Consider the following 14,886-nt stretch of genomic DNA (forward strand, 5'->3'; position numbering starts at 1 on the left):
TTAAAAAATTTGCCAAAAGTTTAAAATAAGTATAACTAAATAGAAAATTCTAATAACAAAAAATAGATGTTAGAATATACGTATGGGATTTGGTTTTTATTCAATTCGCAACAGTTTTGGAATGCGCATTTACAATGAAAAACAAAAAAATATCAGCACCACATTTTTTTAATGTTAAACCACAGACTAATAATAATATACCTACTACGTATACAAGTTAAACCATCTTGTTTTTCATAATTAAATTCAAAAATTCTATTTACCTACTAAAATTTAATGACTCTAACTTAGAGCATTAAACCCTCCCACTCTAATTTAAATAGATTTAATTCCTGTCAACTACAGATAGCGCTGTCTTGTTAAGATTATTTTAAATTTTTATTTTCATACTAATTAATTTGTTAATAATTGCTCCGAGAACAAAGTAGTAAGCAACAAAAATTATATAAGCGCCATCTAGTTTCTCTAAATGAAACGACATAGATGAATTTAATATTTCTATTGGACACTAGATGTCTCTTATTTAAAAAAAATTAAATCCTATCAACAACAGATGGCGCTGTTTTAAAAAAAATATATATATTTTTTTAATTTCTCTAATAAACTTGTAATTTAAGCATATACTTACGAAATTACTCTGGAAATTTAAATAATATTATTAAAAAAACATTATTTCGCAACTGTTTTTCATACTAGCAAAATATAAAATAAATATTAGCGCCATCTAATTTTTCTAAAAGACGAAATAGCTGAATTTAATGCTTCTACTTGACACTAGATGTCTCTTATATAAATAGATTTAATTCTTTTCGACAACAGATAGCGCTGTCTTATTAAGTTCTGTTTTATTTTTTAATTACTTTTATACAATTTTTATTTACTCAAATAAAATTGCTTTAAAATTTTACAAAAAATTATTTTAAAAAAACATTAATTCGCAACTGTTTCTTTAACTAATTAAAAAAAAGCAAATATTAGCGCAATCTAGTTTTCTTAAATGAAACGACATAGCTGAAGTTAATGCTTCTACTTGACACTAGATGTCGTAGATGCGTGTGTGTAGAAGAATTTTTTCCTGTCGATAATAGATGGCGTTAGTGTTTTTTTTTTATAATTTTATGTGATTTATAATATTAGATAAATTAAAGTGGAATATTATTAATTCGCTCCTGTTTTTCAATGATCATCAAAGAACTTAACCCACTCTAAATGGATAGGTTATAACATATGGTTATAACATACAAACTTTGTACATTTATCAAGGAACGATAAAAATACAATAATTTCATGTAAGAGTGTATTTTAGCTTTATATTAATTATTACATGTGTTTCTCGGTTCGGAATTCAACTGACAAAAATTGCGCGAATATTTTTAGTAGTACGCTGTACGCACTAGGCATTTAATACGCGAGATTAAAAAAAATAACTAACTAGCAGAGAGCATAGAAGACTATAATATACTTATTACAGAGAGCAGAGAGCTTTTCCTAAAACACCCACTCGGTTCGGCAACTTTCTCGGCTGAGAGCTTATTTACGGACTCGCCACTGTACTCGTTAGGTGTAATCGCCCCATAGGTAGTCACTTATCACATTGGCCTTATTTTATTGTTATTATCCCGGGTCACTTGGGTGGAGTTGAGACAAGCGGCTCGATTCATTTAAAAAATACCTACCGGTAACAAAACAAGATTTTGTTCATAATATTGTATTTATAAACTTTATTGGTTTTAAAAGTAAATATGAACATCATTTATTCACACTACCACTCAGCCCGGGGTTCAATCACCCAAGTTACAAATACGAAGTAAGGAAGAAATGGATCATGTAAAAAAAAAAAAATGTTCTTCCTTCAAATCTCAACTAATAGTTAGTTAATAACTAAACTATTACTTAACAAAATTCATAAAAATCGGTTCTGGTTAAGGTTTTAAAATTGAAGAAACATGAAACAGTATAAATTTCGCATTTTAAATTTTAATCAAGCCAATACACGTGAAGTTTATATAATATTTTTGAACGATTGTTACTTGAATTTGTATGGATGTCAACAAAACAAAAGATACCCGAGAAAGATAAGATTTTATTTGCAGTGATATCAGATTGTGCATACTGGCATAGACTAATATACTTGGTAAGACATTATCGATTCGATACACGGATAATATTATTATTAAAAAAATCAAATGCTAGTTTTCAAATCAGTCACATAATTGCTTTGAATATTTTTCATAATTCCTTCAATTTTATTCAGGAAATATATATATCGCACTTCTAAGCAACGAACAAGGATTAGGTATTTAACTTATAAAATCAAGAAGAAATAAAACAAAAAAATGTACAAAATATTTTATTCTTATATGTACATACAATATTAAAATAACTTATTCACAGTTAATTACAACTTCTCAATCGAAAACAATCTTACATCTTTTATATCTTATTCCTGAGGTTCACAATTCCTGTCATAATTGTTATTTTATTTTATTAAAATTGTAAAATTGCGTTATAATGTGACAAAAGGCAATTTATTTCATTATTTCAGCATTACTTTACAGCATTATTACGGTAGAGTAGTCAAAAATTACAACCATATTATTTTTGAACACATTATTTTATTTGCAAATCACATCCAAACTATTTTTAAAGTGAAACTTTTATTACATCGTCTCAAACTTTTTGGTCTGTGTAGCGCATGTCGCGTGTATCGCGGCTGCCGAGTAGGTATACCTACTCGGCAGCCGACCGTCACGCGACATGCGCTACACAAAGCAGTGTTCGGAACCGTTCGAACAGTTTCACTTTTACCGTGGTTTCATAAAACCACACAACATTTTTAATTTTTATTTCACAGTCACAGATATAACTCTGACGTCGTCATATGGTTTATCAGTTTTGGGATTCGTTTTTACACTTCCGATGTTTTGGACCACCTCCATGCCGCGTATAACACGACCAAATATAGTGTGCTTGTTGTCTAACCACGGCTGAAAAAGAAAAATATTTTTTATTAAGGACGCTGTCACAAATCTGCGTTACTCAAATTTAGGTATTTAACGTCGCAACGTGGTGCGCGGGAACAACACGCTCACGTAAACATAGCGCAATCCATTTTATAGACCATCTTCATACTTGATATTATTTTTTTTTTATATTTTTATTGAAATTGATTCCAGAAGATTACTGGGAACTTTAAAAATTCATTTTGTTACTTTTATTAGTAGGTACGATCCTTATAAGTATTTTAGTGTATTCAACCAACTTAAAAAAGTGTGACTATTTTACAACAATTTGAATATGAATTATTATTGTAATATTATTGTATACAATATCGAAGCTTTTTAAGAAATGTATAAAATACTTTTTTAAGAATTATTATCATACATAATATTATATACCCGGCATTGTATGCAATTCCTAGTAAATGTAAGTTATTCCGAGAAACAGTCGGAATGAAATAAATTAAATTCGTCACATTACCTATATCTTTAAATCTGAACTTTTCCTAAGTAGCAAACACATTTGCAAATGTGGGTAGTTTCTGGGGTAGCTATTAACCAATATGAGGTCAAAACTAAAATCAAAGATGGCGCCGACGAAAATTTTACATCTTTTCGTCATGGGTGTCATTTTCAAGGAGTTGGAGTAGCTATTAATCAATATGAGGTCAAATCTAAAATCCAAAATGGCGCCGACGAAAATTTGACATCTTTTCGGCATGGGTGTCATTTTCAAGGTTTTTGAGACAGCTATGTATTACCAAATCCCCAATGTAACCGTCGATTATGAGGTATATTTTTCTTACTCCTTTAAAGTAAACTTAAATAAAATAAAAACGTTAACAACTACAATTTTGTAGAAAGTCTTAAAAAAAACAAGTTTAAAAAACATTGAGATGCATATTTAGAAATGTAATATAAAACGCAACTCTGTGGCAATCATCATCGGTGTTAATATACTGACAGATATTATTATCTTTAAAAATATTCGCTAAACTTTATTTTAAATAAAGTTTATCTAAAACATAATAGAACAAAATAAAAAAGAACGTGTGTGCCGAAAAATCGTGTTAGGAGTGAAACTTCTTTGGCGAGATTCATAGATACCAAAATCGCCGCCTTGCTCCATAACGCAATTACCATGTATTACCATGACGCGATCTTGAAATTCGACGACCATCTTGGATTTTAGTTTTGACCTCATATTCGTTAATAGCTTCCGCAAAAACCATGAAAATGACACCCATCACGAAAAGATGTAAAATTTTCGTCGGCGCCATCTTGGATTTCAGTTTTGACCTCATATTGGTTAATAGCTACCCCAAAAAAATCTCATGCTCTGGTGTATTTGTGTTATGTTGACAATAAACGTTTATTTATTATTTATTTATTTAAAAACCATGAAAATGACACCCATGACGAAAAGATGTAAAATTTTTGACGGCGCCATCTTGGATTATAATTTTGACCTCATATTCGTTAATAGCTACCCCAAAAACCATGAAAATGACACCCATAACGAAAAGATGTAAAATTTTCGTCGGCGCCATATTGGATTTTAGTTTTGACCTCATATTAGTTAATACCTACCCCAAAAACCATGAAAATGACACCCATGACGAAAAGATGTAAAATTTTCGTCGGCGCCATCTTGGATTATAATTTTGATCTCATATTTGTTAATAGCTACCCCAAAATGACACCCATCACGAAAGAAAGTCAAATTTTCGTCAGCGCCATCTTGGATTATAGTTTTGACCTCATATTCGTTAATAGCTACCCCAAAAACCATGAAAATGACACCCATGACGAAAAGATGTAAAATTTTCGTCGGCGCCATCTTGGATTATAATTTTGCCCTGATATTCGTTATTACTTACCCTAAAAACCATGATAATGACACCCATGACGAAAATATGTCAAATTTTTCGTCGGCGCCATCTTGGATATTAGTTTTGACCTCATATTCGTTAATAGCTACCCCAAAAACTATGAAAATGACACCCATCACGAAAAAAGTCAAATTTTCGTCGACGCCATCTTGAATTGTTTTACCCCACCAATCTATTCAACAACCCATAAAAAAGAGCATCTCAAGTAAGGTAATTTTTAAAACATAATTTTAAATTAGAAATAATTGGAATATGAAACTTATACAGTTTACTCATATAAAGTATCAAATATTTCAAATCACGAAAACGACAGTGCACGTACAATAATCTTTTTCTTATTCGTTTTTATTTTTGGGACGAGGAGCGATACACCCGTCCTTCCAAGAGCGCTTCTGAGCGCGGTCTGACGACCCGTGAGAGCAAAATGTATGAAGAAATCGACAAGTATTTTTAATTTAGCTAATAATTGAAATAAAATTTTGATTTAGATACAAAAAAATTATCAGAATCTATAAAGGACTATATATCCCTCAATAATTTATAGGTAAGAAGATAGATTAGGCTTTTAATTTTCTTAAAAGTGTACCGGTTTAGACCCCATTTTTTTGCATTTTATGCCATCATTGTGCTGGGAAAATCGTATTTCAGCGACAATTTTGTATGACGTCGTACAATTTTTATAAGATGATCGTAGAACTGAATATATTATCTTTAAATTAAGATATTACTTTGTTCTCGCGTGTAATTGCTTTGAGTTAAAATTGTACCGTAAAATAGCGTTTTTTGTTAAAAATCTGTAATAGCACCCTTAATAAAATAAAATATAACACTTTTTGAATATTGATGCATGTTTTTTTGTTACTTTCACTAAAAAGATCCGTTTGATTTGTATGTAATTTAGTGCTGAGTTTTATATTACATTCTGGTCTGGTGACACTAATGATGCCAATGAGTCTAATGATGTCACAAAGTTGACGATGGTGATCTATGGAAAATTGTTGTTTAATCACCACAGGACAGGTTCTCTGGCATCATTATTATTTTAAATGTGTAAAATGTTACATTGTTATGATTTTAAAAGAGCAAATATGGAGTTTCTTTCTTCTATGTAGGAACTGCTTAGCGAACCGGTGGTAAATATTTTTTCTTATGTATTTTGACGATTCAAATCCGCTCCGAAATGAAGTTTCCCTTTGAATAAATAAATGTTTCAGTTTGAGGAACTGGTCCCGAACTGTGAAGGCTAGCTAGTGAAGGGCTAGGTGATGAGCTACTGCTGGTGATGGGCTTCTCCTGGTGATGGGTTGGTGTCTGGTGATGTGCTAGTGATGAGCTGGTGATGGGTTGATGATGTGCTAGTGATGAGCTGGTAATGAGCTGGTGATGGGTTGGTGATGAGCTGGTGATGGGCTGTACTCACGGTGGGCGCGAGCGTGATGAAGAACTGGCTGCCGTTGGTGTCGGGCCCCGCGTTGGCCATGCTCACGGTGTAGGGCCGGTCGTGCTGATGGGTTGGTGATGTGCTAGTGATGTGCTGGTGATGAGCTGGTGATGGGCTGGTGATGAGCTGGTGATGGGCTGTACTCACGGTGGGCGCGAGCGTGATGAAGAACTGGCTGCCGTTGGTGTCGGGCCCCGCGTTGGCCATGCTCACGGTGTAGGGCCGGTCGTGCTGATGGGTTGGTGATGTGCTAGTGATGTGCTGGTGATGAGCTGGTGATGGGCTGGTGATGAGCTGGTGATGAGCTGGTGATGGGCTGTACTCACGGTGGGCGCGAGCGTGATGAAGAACTGGCTGCCGTTGGTGTCGGGCCCCGCGTTGGCCATGCTCACGGTGTAGGGCCGGTCGTGCTTCAGCTGCGGCCGGAACTCGTCCGCGAACTCGCCGCCCCATATACTCTCACCACCGCTGCCCGTGCCTGCAATAATAATTAATTTAAGGGCCGATTTTTCAATGCCCAGATAAACAGCTAGATAGACTTTATTCTTCAGTGAACAAAATATTCAATTTTTCAACAGACGAATAGGACTTATCTATCGAATAACTACGTTTCAAACTCAAACTCAAACTCAAACATTTATTTATTCAATTAGACTTCTTCCAGAAGCACTTTTGAATCGTCATTACATTCTTTAAATTTACCACCGATTCGGAAAGCAGTATCTATGGAGAAGAACCGGCAAGAAACTCCATAGTTGCTCTTTTAAAGTCATGTCCATATACAATATAATTTTACATTACATGTTACTTACATCTAACTACATAATATTATATATTATCATAATATGCCAAAGAACTGTCCTGTTATTCTTACGCGACAACCCTCCATGGATTTTCATCTTCCATATATTCCTTAATGCTGTAGTAGGCTCTCTGAACTAATACATTTTTTAAATAAGTTTTAAATTTAACACTACTAAACTCTTTAATACTATGAGGAATTCTATTGTAAAAACGTATACCTTGGCCCATAAATGAATTTTTAACTTTAGCTAACCTATAAAATGGCATTTCAATTTTATTTCTATTCCTTGTGCCATAACAGTGTCTATCTCCTACTTTTGTGTGTAAGTCCGCGTTTTTGTGTACATGTAAAACATTATTAAATATATACTGTGATGGTACAGTGAGGATACCAATATTCTTAAAGAGATCTCTTAGTGAGTCCCGAGCACGTTAATTATATATAGAGCGTATGGCTCTTTTCTGTAATATAAATATAGTTTCTATATCTGCAGCCCTGCCCCATAGTAGAATTCCATAGGACATAATGCTATGAAAGTAACTAAAATAAACCAATCTAGCCGTATCTAGCCGTATCTTCATCGTTATTTGAGGAATTAATCTATTTGCCGCTCCAACGACCAGATAGCGCGCTATTCGACCATTATGCGTTTGAGTTGACAAGAGCGTTTAATTATTATCAATGAAGCCTCTTTCTACATAATTATTATCAATTAAAATCATATTGAAATGGATGTTTTGATAGTTCTGATGACCATTCCATTGAAAATTTGCCTAACGCTGCCTTTTTATCGTTTCCATCGTAAAAAATATAAATTAAAACACAAATTTAACCAAAACTTTTCACTTGAATCAAAACAACAATCAACAATCATAGAACACAAGAGCAATACAAGACAAACAAAATGTACTACTGACGTGAATAATAATGACGGTTGTTGACAAATTGCAAGAGTTGACTTTTTTTTTATTTTTATTGGTAATAGGGAAGCGCTTGACCACAATCTCGCCTGGTGATAAGCTGAGATGTGGTCTAAGATGGAACACACTTTCCTAAAAGGTACCTGTAACCTGACTAATTTAATATGTTTGTTTCGCCACTCCGAGAGCAGAACTGCCAGTGTGGAAATATTTGGTCGGAATTCATTGAATAAATCACGATTGAAAAATAGACGAGCCATTATGAGTTAGATAGACAATTGAATAAATTTATTTGAGGGGTAGTTATTAGACTGTTTATCTCGTGATTGAAAAATCGGCCCTAAGTTTATTATACAGCCTGTTCCATAAGTAGAGTACGTAGAAAATGCTAAACAACAAAACGACGCCATATTCGCTCCATTACAAGTTCACAAACATACAACAAAAGTATGGTAAATGTGGTCGAAACAAAACTACAAAAGTATGGTAAATGTGGTCGAAACAAAACTACAAAAGTTTGGTAAATGTGGTCGAAACTACAAAAGTATGGTAAATGTGGTCGAATTTTAAAACAGGTTGCATCCTATTTGAATAACGGGTAACAGGAAGTCATTATTACAAACTTCATGTCTTAAGCGTTCATAGCAACAACTGGAGTTCCACAAGGATCGCATCTGGGTCCACATCTCTTCATTACTTACATTAACGATACATGTAATCCTAGCAATCATGTCAAATACAATAGTTTAATGAAGTTTACTATTAACGTCTTGGCGCTACAAGTTAGCGGTTTAGTTTTTTATCATAGTTATTTTATAGAAACATAAAACTATGTTCTGAATCAATTACTTTCCCACCAAAACCTCACCTGTAGGATCACCAGTTTGCACCATAAAGCCCTTTATAACCCTATGGAAGATGTGCCCATTAAAATATCCATTTCTCGCGTGTCCACAGAAATTCTCCACAGTACGAGGCGCGTCTTTACCGAATAGACGTATGTGGATATCACCGAGAGACGTGTGTATGATCGCCTGTTCGTAGAGACGTTGGACACCTGGATATAAAAAATATTTTTGATAGATTCTTTTTTTGTAATTTTGAATGTAAGTTCCACCTGGATTATATGGATGTATTTTTTGTTAAAATTTATAAGTTAAATAAAATAAATTTTCAAGAATATTTGTTGTTTCTTTTCACCACACATTTCAAAGACTTTTCCCAAACCATCTCATGTTAGTTTTGTAAAATCTTATGTGAAATAGTGCATTGCATTGATCGAATTAAAAAAAATTAATTCTACTATACCAAAAGTTATTATAGCTAGCTAATCTGTGCCCAGATAGTTTTGTAAAATCTTATGTAAAATAGTGCATTGCATTGATCGAATTTAATATAAATTATATTAAATCAAAACTTTTAAAGGGTAATTTTAACTAACCTTGACCCTCCGTAGCCGATATGATATCCTCCTTCGATGGTTTCTCATTGAATATATCCCGGTCAGCATCAGGGCTCTTCACATCATCAGGACTCCTCCGGGAGAACATATAGAACCTGTTCTTCTTGTACGCCGTGCAGAATAGCGTGGGGTCCATCTTAATGGTCAATAGCGTTGGGTTCTCAGACCCTTCCATTTCTAGTGTAGCCGCTACTTTTGATTGGTTCGTTCGACCCTGTTTGGGAAAGAACATTTATTTTATATCAAACAAACAAAAGCAATCCATGCACTTCGAAATTATGTTTCTACACACATTTACACATTACCTAAATATATTATGCAATCCCTTCTAATTCTGCTAATCTAATATCTAATATCTAATATATATTCTAATATTCTAATATATATTATAAAGGCGAAAGTTTGTAAGGATGTATGGATGTTTGTTACTCTTTCACGTAAAAACTACTGAACCGATTACAATGAAATTTAGCACACATATAGAGGGTAACTTGGATTAACACATAGGATAGTTTTTATCCCGGAAATCCCACGGGAACGGGAACTATGCGGGTTTTACTTTGCAAACGCGGGCGAAGCCGCGGGCGGAAATCTAGTATTATAAATGCGAAAGTTTGTGAGGATGGATGGATGGATGTTTGTTACTCTTTCACGCAAATACTACTGAACCGATTACAATGAAATTTGGTATGTAGATAGCAGAAGACCCAGAATAAGACATAGGCTACTTTTTATCCCGGAAATCCCCCACATTTGACAAATAGTGTATGGGAAAAACAATAGTCTACTCCTTTACCATGTCGCGCGATATAACCGAATTTCACTCGGGCGAAGCCGCGGCCGGAAAGGTAGCCGTAACATATAAAATGCACCTATTAACATATAAAACGCACATTCCATTTTCAAAACCATATCTTCAATTTCGTACAACACTAGCCTCTATAGAAAAAAAGAAGCTGATAAGCAAAACCCCCTTTGCCCAATAAAAAAAATTACCTGAAAGAGCGCCAAATGCAGCGCGCGCAAATTCTCCGGCTTGCCAAGCGTCGCTGCACATCTATTTGTTGTCAAGTTCACTAGTTTTACACCAAGCATCGTCGCGTATGCAACGAAATGTCCGCTGGTATCGAACACTATGTTCGCGAGTTGGGCCGCGTCTGATTTCTCTAATTCACGCTCTGTTGCCATGCTGAAAGAAATCATGCATATTTAGGTGATGAAGATTCATTTACTGTTTTTTTTATGTACATTATATTGAAATTGGTGTCAAAAATCATTGGTGACATCATCAACATTAACATTCATTCAAATTAAAACCTTATGTTGTTGCAGTAATGTTTAAAGCCCATTGCAGCCCATACCACTCATTAGAAAATAAAAAAATTTGAGCGTGACTATTTGTTCCAAGATAAAGAAAAGTTTTAAGATACATATACACTAAGTTAAATGCCAAGTACCAGAATTATTATTAAGTGCAAAATTCAGGAAAAAAGGATGAGGCAATTCTAAAATAGATAGTCAAAAATAATTACCGTCTTCCAAACTCCATGTTGGGCAACTGTTGTGTCTGATGCTGTAATTCTTGGTAGCGCTGCAAGCTCTCATCCAGGACTTTGTGAAGCTTGCCGGTTAGGAAGTGGAATATTCGTACCTAAGATGTTTAAAAAGTTATGAAAAATAATGTACTCAACTTTTATGTACTACGTATATTGTATAGCTTTTTTTTATTACTTAGTCATGTTCCATTGCATGTGTAACAAATTGATTAACTTATTTATTTATTTATTTATTAAAAATACTTAAAGATACCTTAAACTAGAGTACAATTGGCGGCTTTGTCGCTTAGAGCGATTTCTTCCAGACAACCTTTGGTACAATAGAGGAATAAATACATATGTATATATAAACTAGCGGTCCACCCCGGCTTCGCCCGAGGTACCTACATGTTTAAACTATCCTATCTCTCAAGTTGGATCGAACTGCACATGGTGTGCGAATTTTATTATAATCGGTTAAGTGTTTTAGGAGTCCATTGAGGACAAACATTGTGACACGAGATTTATATATATTAAGATGGGTAGTGCAATAATATTGAGGGTAAGACATACACATACATATTTATACTTAATATGTAAAGTCAAATTAATTACCTTTCTATCCAAACTAATAGAAGCCATTTTCTTTCCATCAGGCGAGAAAGCCAGCGCAGTGGGGTACGTCTTATTCTTGAGGAAGTCGAATAAATCTGTATCAAGCTTTGATGTGAAGCGAACGTTTTTGGGGAACTGGTACTCGTGCTTTGGTCCTGTCCAGTACTCTACGATACCTGCCTGAAGAATTTAAAATAAGTTTTATTATGTAATTAATTACTTCACCAAATTTGCAAGGGTTGTCTTATAATCTATACTAATATTATAAAGCTGAAGAGTTTGTTTGTTTGAATGCGCTAATCTCCGGAACTACTAATCCGATTTGAAAAATTCTTTCGGTGTTAGATAGCTCATTTATCGAGGAAGGCTATAGGCTATATATAATCACGCTACGACCAACAGGAGTGGAGCCACGGGGGTGAAACCGCGCGGAACAGCTAAAGTATAAATGTAAGTTTGATTTGATAATTATTCATTTAAGTTTTAACATTAATAGGCAAGTTTAATTTTATACAGTTAGTATATTTCTCTTGCATTTTTGACAAAATGTCGATCTTTATATGTATAAGTTCAAAACTACGATAACTACTTAATATTTATAATTTTGTATCCATTTTGTTTCTTCCAATTAAAACTTGTCTCCTACTAAAATACAAAATTCTACCTTATCAACAGATACAGCAGTCTCAAACACTGGATTATATTTGATAGTGGCCACTTCTTTTTGGTGCAATGAAAATGTGTGCAAGGGAGTGCTTGTTGTCTGTGTGCCGTCAAATATGTGTATCTTATTGCTGTTCTTTTCTGATCTGTGGAAAAAATTAATAAAAATTTAAGCACAAATTCTTTATATACTTTTAATAAATAATTCAATCATATGAGAGTTTATTTATTCCTCTTGGGGAAGACAAAGCCCTAACCAAACCACAGTTTTTTTAACTTTGAATGCAATTATTATTAATTGTCAATTCAATTTACCACACCAAGTTAATAATATTTACAAGTATACAATAAACGGATTAATACAGTACATAAGGCAAAACATAGGATTTGTAACAGTACTGTATAATATTTGTTTTTGTGACCAGTTTTGCCTATTTATTTAACCTACCTCTCAAGTAATACTTACATTGCCAAAGCTGATATGGGATCACCAGCTGAGTGCACCCACTCTGTGCAATATGGTTCAAACTCTATTGTAATCATGTTTATCATATCTGAAACAAATATACACAGATTTTAAACACGTAAAATATAAAATGATATAATAACACATTAAATAAAAAAAGACGTGTGGCACTCGGGGACTGCCGCGGTAAAGCTATTGCATGCTATGCCTTTAAGCCACACCTCTGTGTCCGTCGGAGTGAGGAGCGTGAGGTTTTTTCGTTACGGAATTTCTCGATTCAGTCCCCGCGCTCAAGGCCCGCGATAGAAGCTATGCAATAGCTTAACAATATTTTGCATAAGATTTTGCTTTATCCTTCTAATATTATAAATGTGAAACTTTATGTGGATGGATGTATGTATGTTTGTTACTCTTTCACAAAAAAATACTCGATAGATTTGGATGAAACTCTCCTGCAGTGACAGTTTATATTAGAATAACTCATAAGCTATAGAAATTCTTGATATGCAGGTGAAACCGCATAGCATACACAATATTAATAATTAGTTTATTTCAACCTTATTCAATAGGGACTTACCAAAGTTAATAACATCAAACACTTTCACAGTCTTCTCAGGGGATACAGTACACAGCAAGGATCCTGTGCTGTTAGCCGACATGTGACTGATTGATGCCAAATGACATCGGAAATGTTTTACAAATTCTATACCTTCCTCCTAAAACGAAAGAAAATAAGTAGCATGTTATATTAAAAAAAGAAATATTAAACCTCTACAAATTCTATATTATTAAATTTTAATTATTATCACACTTGTTTTAATGTTTTTATACTATTCTTCTGTATTTCTAATTAATAAGTAATTCTGGATTTGTAAAAAAAAAAAATTTTTTTTTTGTATGATTACCTGTTTCTTCCAAAACTTAAGATGTCCATCCTGACTGGCTGTGATAACGAAATCCGTTTTTGTGACTATAATATGTGTGATAATATCTCTGTGCATGTAACTGCGCTCATATGTCTCAGATGAGGGCAGATTTTCGAGATACAGAGATTCAAACTCTAACACTGAAAATGTTAAAAAGAAATTAGTGAAATAAACATGCAACTGTATATTATTAATTTTTTACTGACTTTTCGTTATCATCTCAACAAAAAGTAGTTATTTAGAATAGATCTACCATGCGACTCGTCAAAACAGCAGCAAAATACAAACATAAACAATGTTCGTATAAAGTTGACATTTTACCCAAAAATTTGTTCTATAAGACCAATGTTATTATAAAAATTGTACACCAGAAGTAGTCTGAAGTATTAAATATCAAAGAAAGCGATAAAAATAAACCTTTTCTCTTTTTAGGCTTTGGTTGAGATGCTTCGGAAGGCATAGGTCCTATCCAATTATCACCTTCCTCTTCTTCTTTGCCCGCTTCTGGACTAGCAGGTCGCTTTTCTTCCGACATATTTTTTGGGATTTAACTTCTATAAATATTTTATTTCATTAGGTAATTATTTCTATAACAACAACATCCCACTATGCTCAACTGCTCCCAACAGTTATAATAATGTACCTACTCTGTGCTCCCAACTCATTCAACATGTATGTCATTTATGACAGATGATTATGAATGGTATTGACCATAGACTATATACTTAATACAGAGAGTATTGACCAAGGTATTGACCAAAGATTAAACTACTCTCCACAGAGCAAGTAATATAGTACTACTCTCTAACGAGAGGTATAGGTCGCGTCATGTAAAAAGAACGCTGACGGTTATTGGTTAAGCTGCGCATTGGCGATTTATTGGTCTATTTGATGTTATGAGGTGGTATAAGAATAACAAATATGTAGTTGAGAAGCCACGACTCGAGAGCCTACTTCAAAAATAAAATAAGCAGCAAATAACTTTCGTGCTAAACTCAATACATGCCAAAACACACCCCATCACTTTCATCCAGCGTTCTTTTTACATGATTCGCGTTATATTGACATTTCAATTAAAACGGTTTTACGAGTTCTATCCTTGGATCTATCAAAGAGAATTCTTAAATAATCACTATGTTGACAGTTGCTTCGTGGTTGCTTC

The 14,886-nt window shown here is 33.8% G+C and overlaps 1 protein-coding gene across 1 annotated transcript; it reads right to left on the minus strand.

Annotated features, from left to right (window-relative positions):
- Positions 1–2,676: 2,676 nt before the first annotated feature.
- LOC149902012 (peptidylprolyl isomerase domain and WD repeat-containing protein 1) lies at positions 2,677–14,345 on the minus strand. Its single transcript, XM_090110949.1, has 12 exons — positions 14,142–14,345; positions 13,704–13,864; positions 13,376–13,514; positions 12,799–12,886; positions 12,334–12,478; positions 11,670–11,849; positions 11,052–11,170; positions 10,516–10,708; positions 9,499–9,733; positions 8,926–9,114; positions 6,659–6,810; positions 2,677–2,987 (listed from the first exon to the last, which is right to left on the minus strand). Exons 1-12 carry the CDS (start codon positions 14,257–14,259, stop codon positions 2,844–2,846), a joined length of 1,863 nt encoding a protein of 620 aa, XP_089967075.1. The 5' UTR covers positions 14,260–14,345; the 3' UTR covers positions 2,677–2,843.
- Between the last annotated feature and the right edge of the window lie 541 nt (positions 14,346–14,886).

The sequence above is a fragment of the Colias eurytheme genome, chromosome 16 (assembly GCF_061535395.1).
Source record: "Colias eurytheme isolate Ceu_HAF_F1 chromosome 16, ilColEury1 Martin Lab GWU primary, whole genome shotgun sequence".
Classification (NCBI taxonomy): Eukaryota; Metazoa; Arthropoda; class Insecta; order Lepidoptera; family Pieridae; genus Colias; species Colias eurytheme.

Excerpts from the sequence above, each read along its gene's own strand:
- LOC149902012 (XM_090110949.1), bottom strand. The coding sequence starts at position 14,259 with ATGTCGGAAGAAAAGCGACCTGCTAGTCCAGAAGCGGGCAAAGAAGAA. Across the intron at positions 11,850-12,333 it reads CTGCTGTATCTGTTGATAAG|GCAGGTATCGTAGAGTACTG; the intron begins GTAGAATTTTGT and ends TAAATTCTTCAG. Across the intron at positions 6,811-8,925 it reads GCAAACTGGTGATCCTACAG|GCACGGGCAGCGGTGGTGAG; the intron begins GTGAGGTTTTGG and ends TTATTATTGCAG.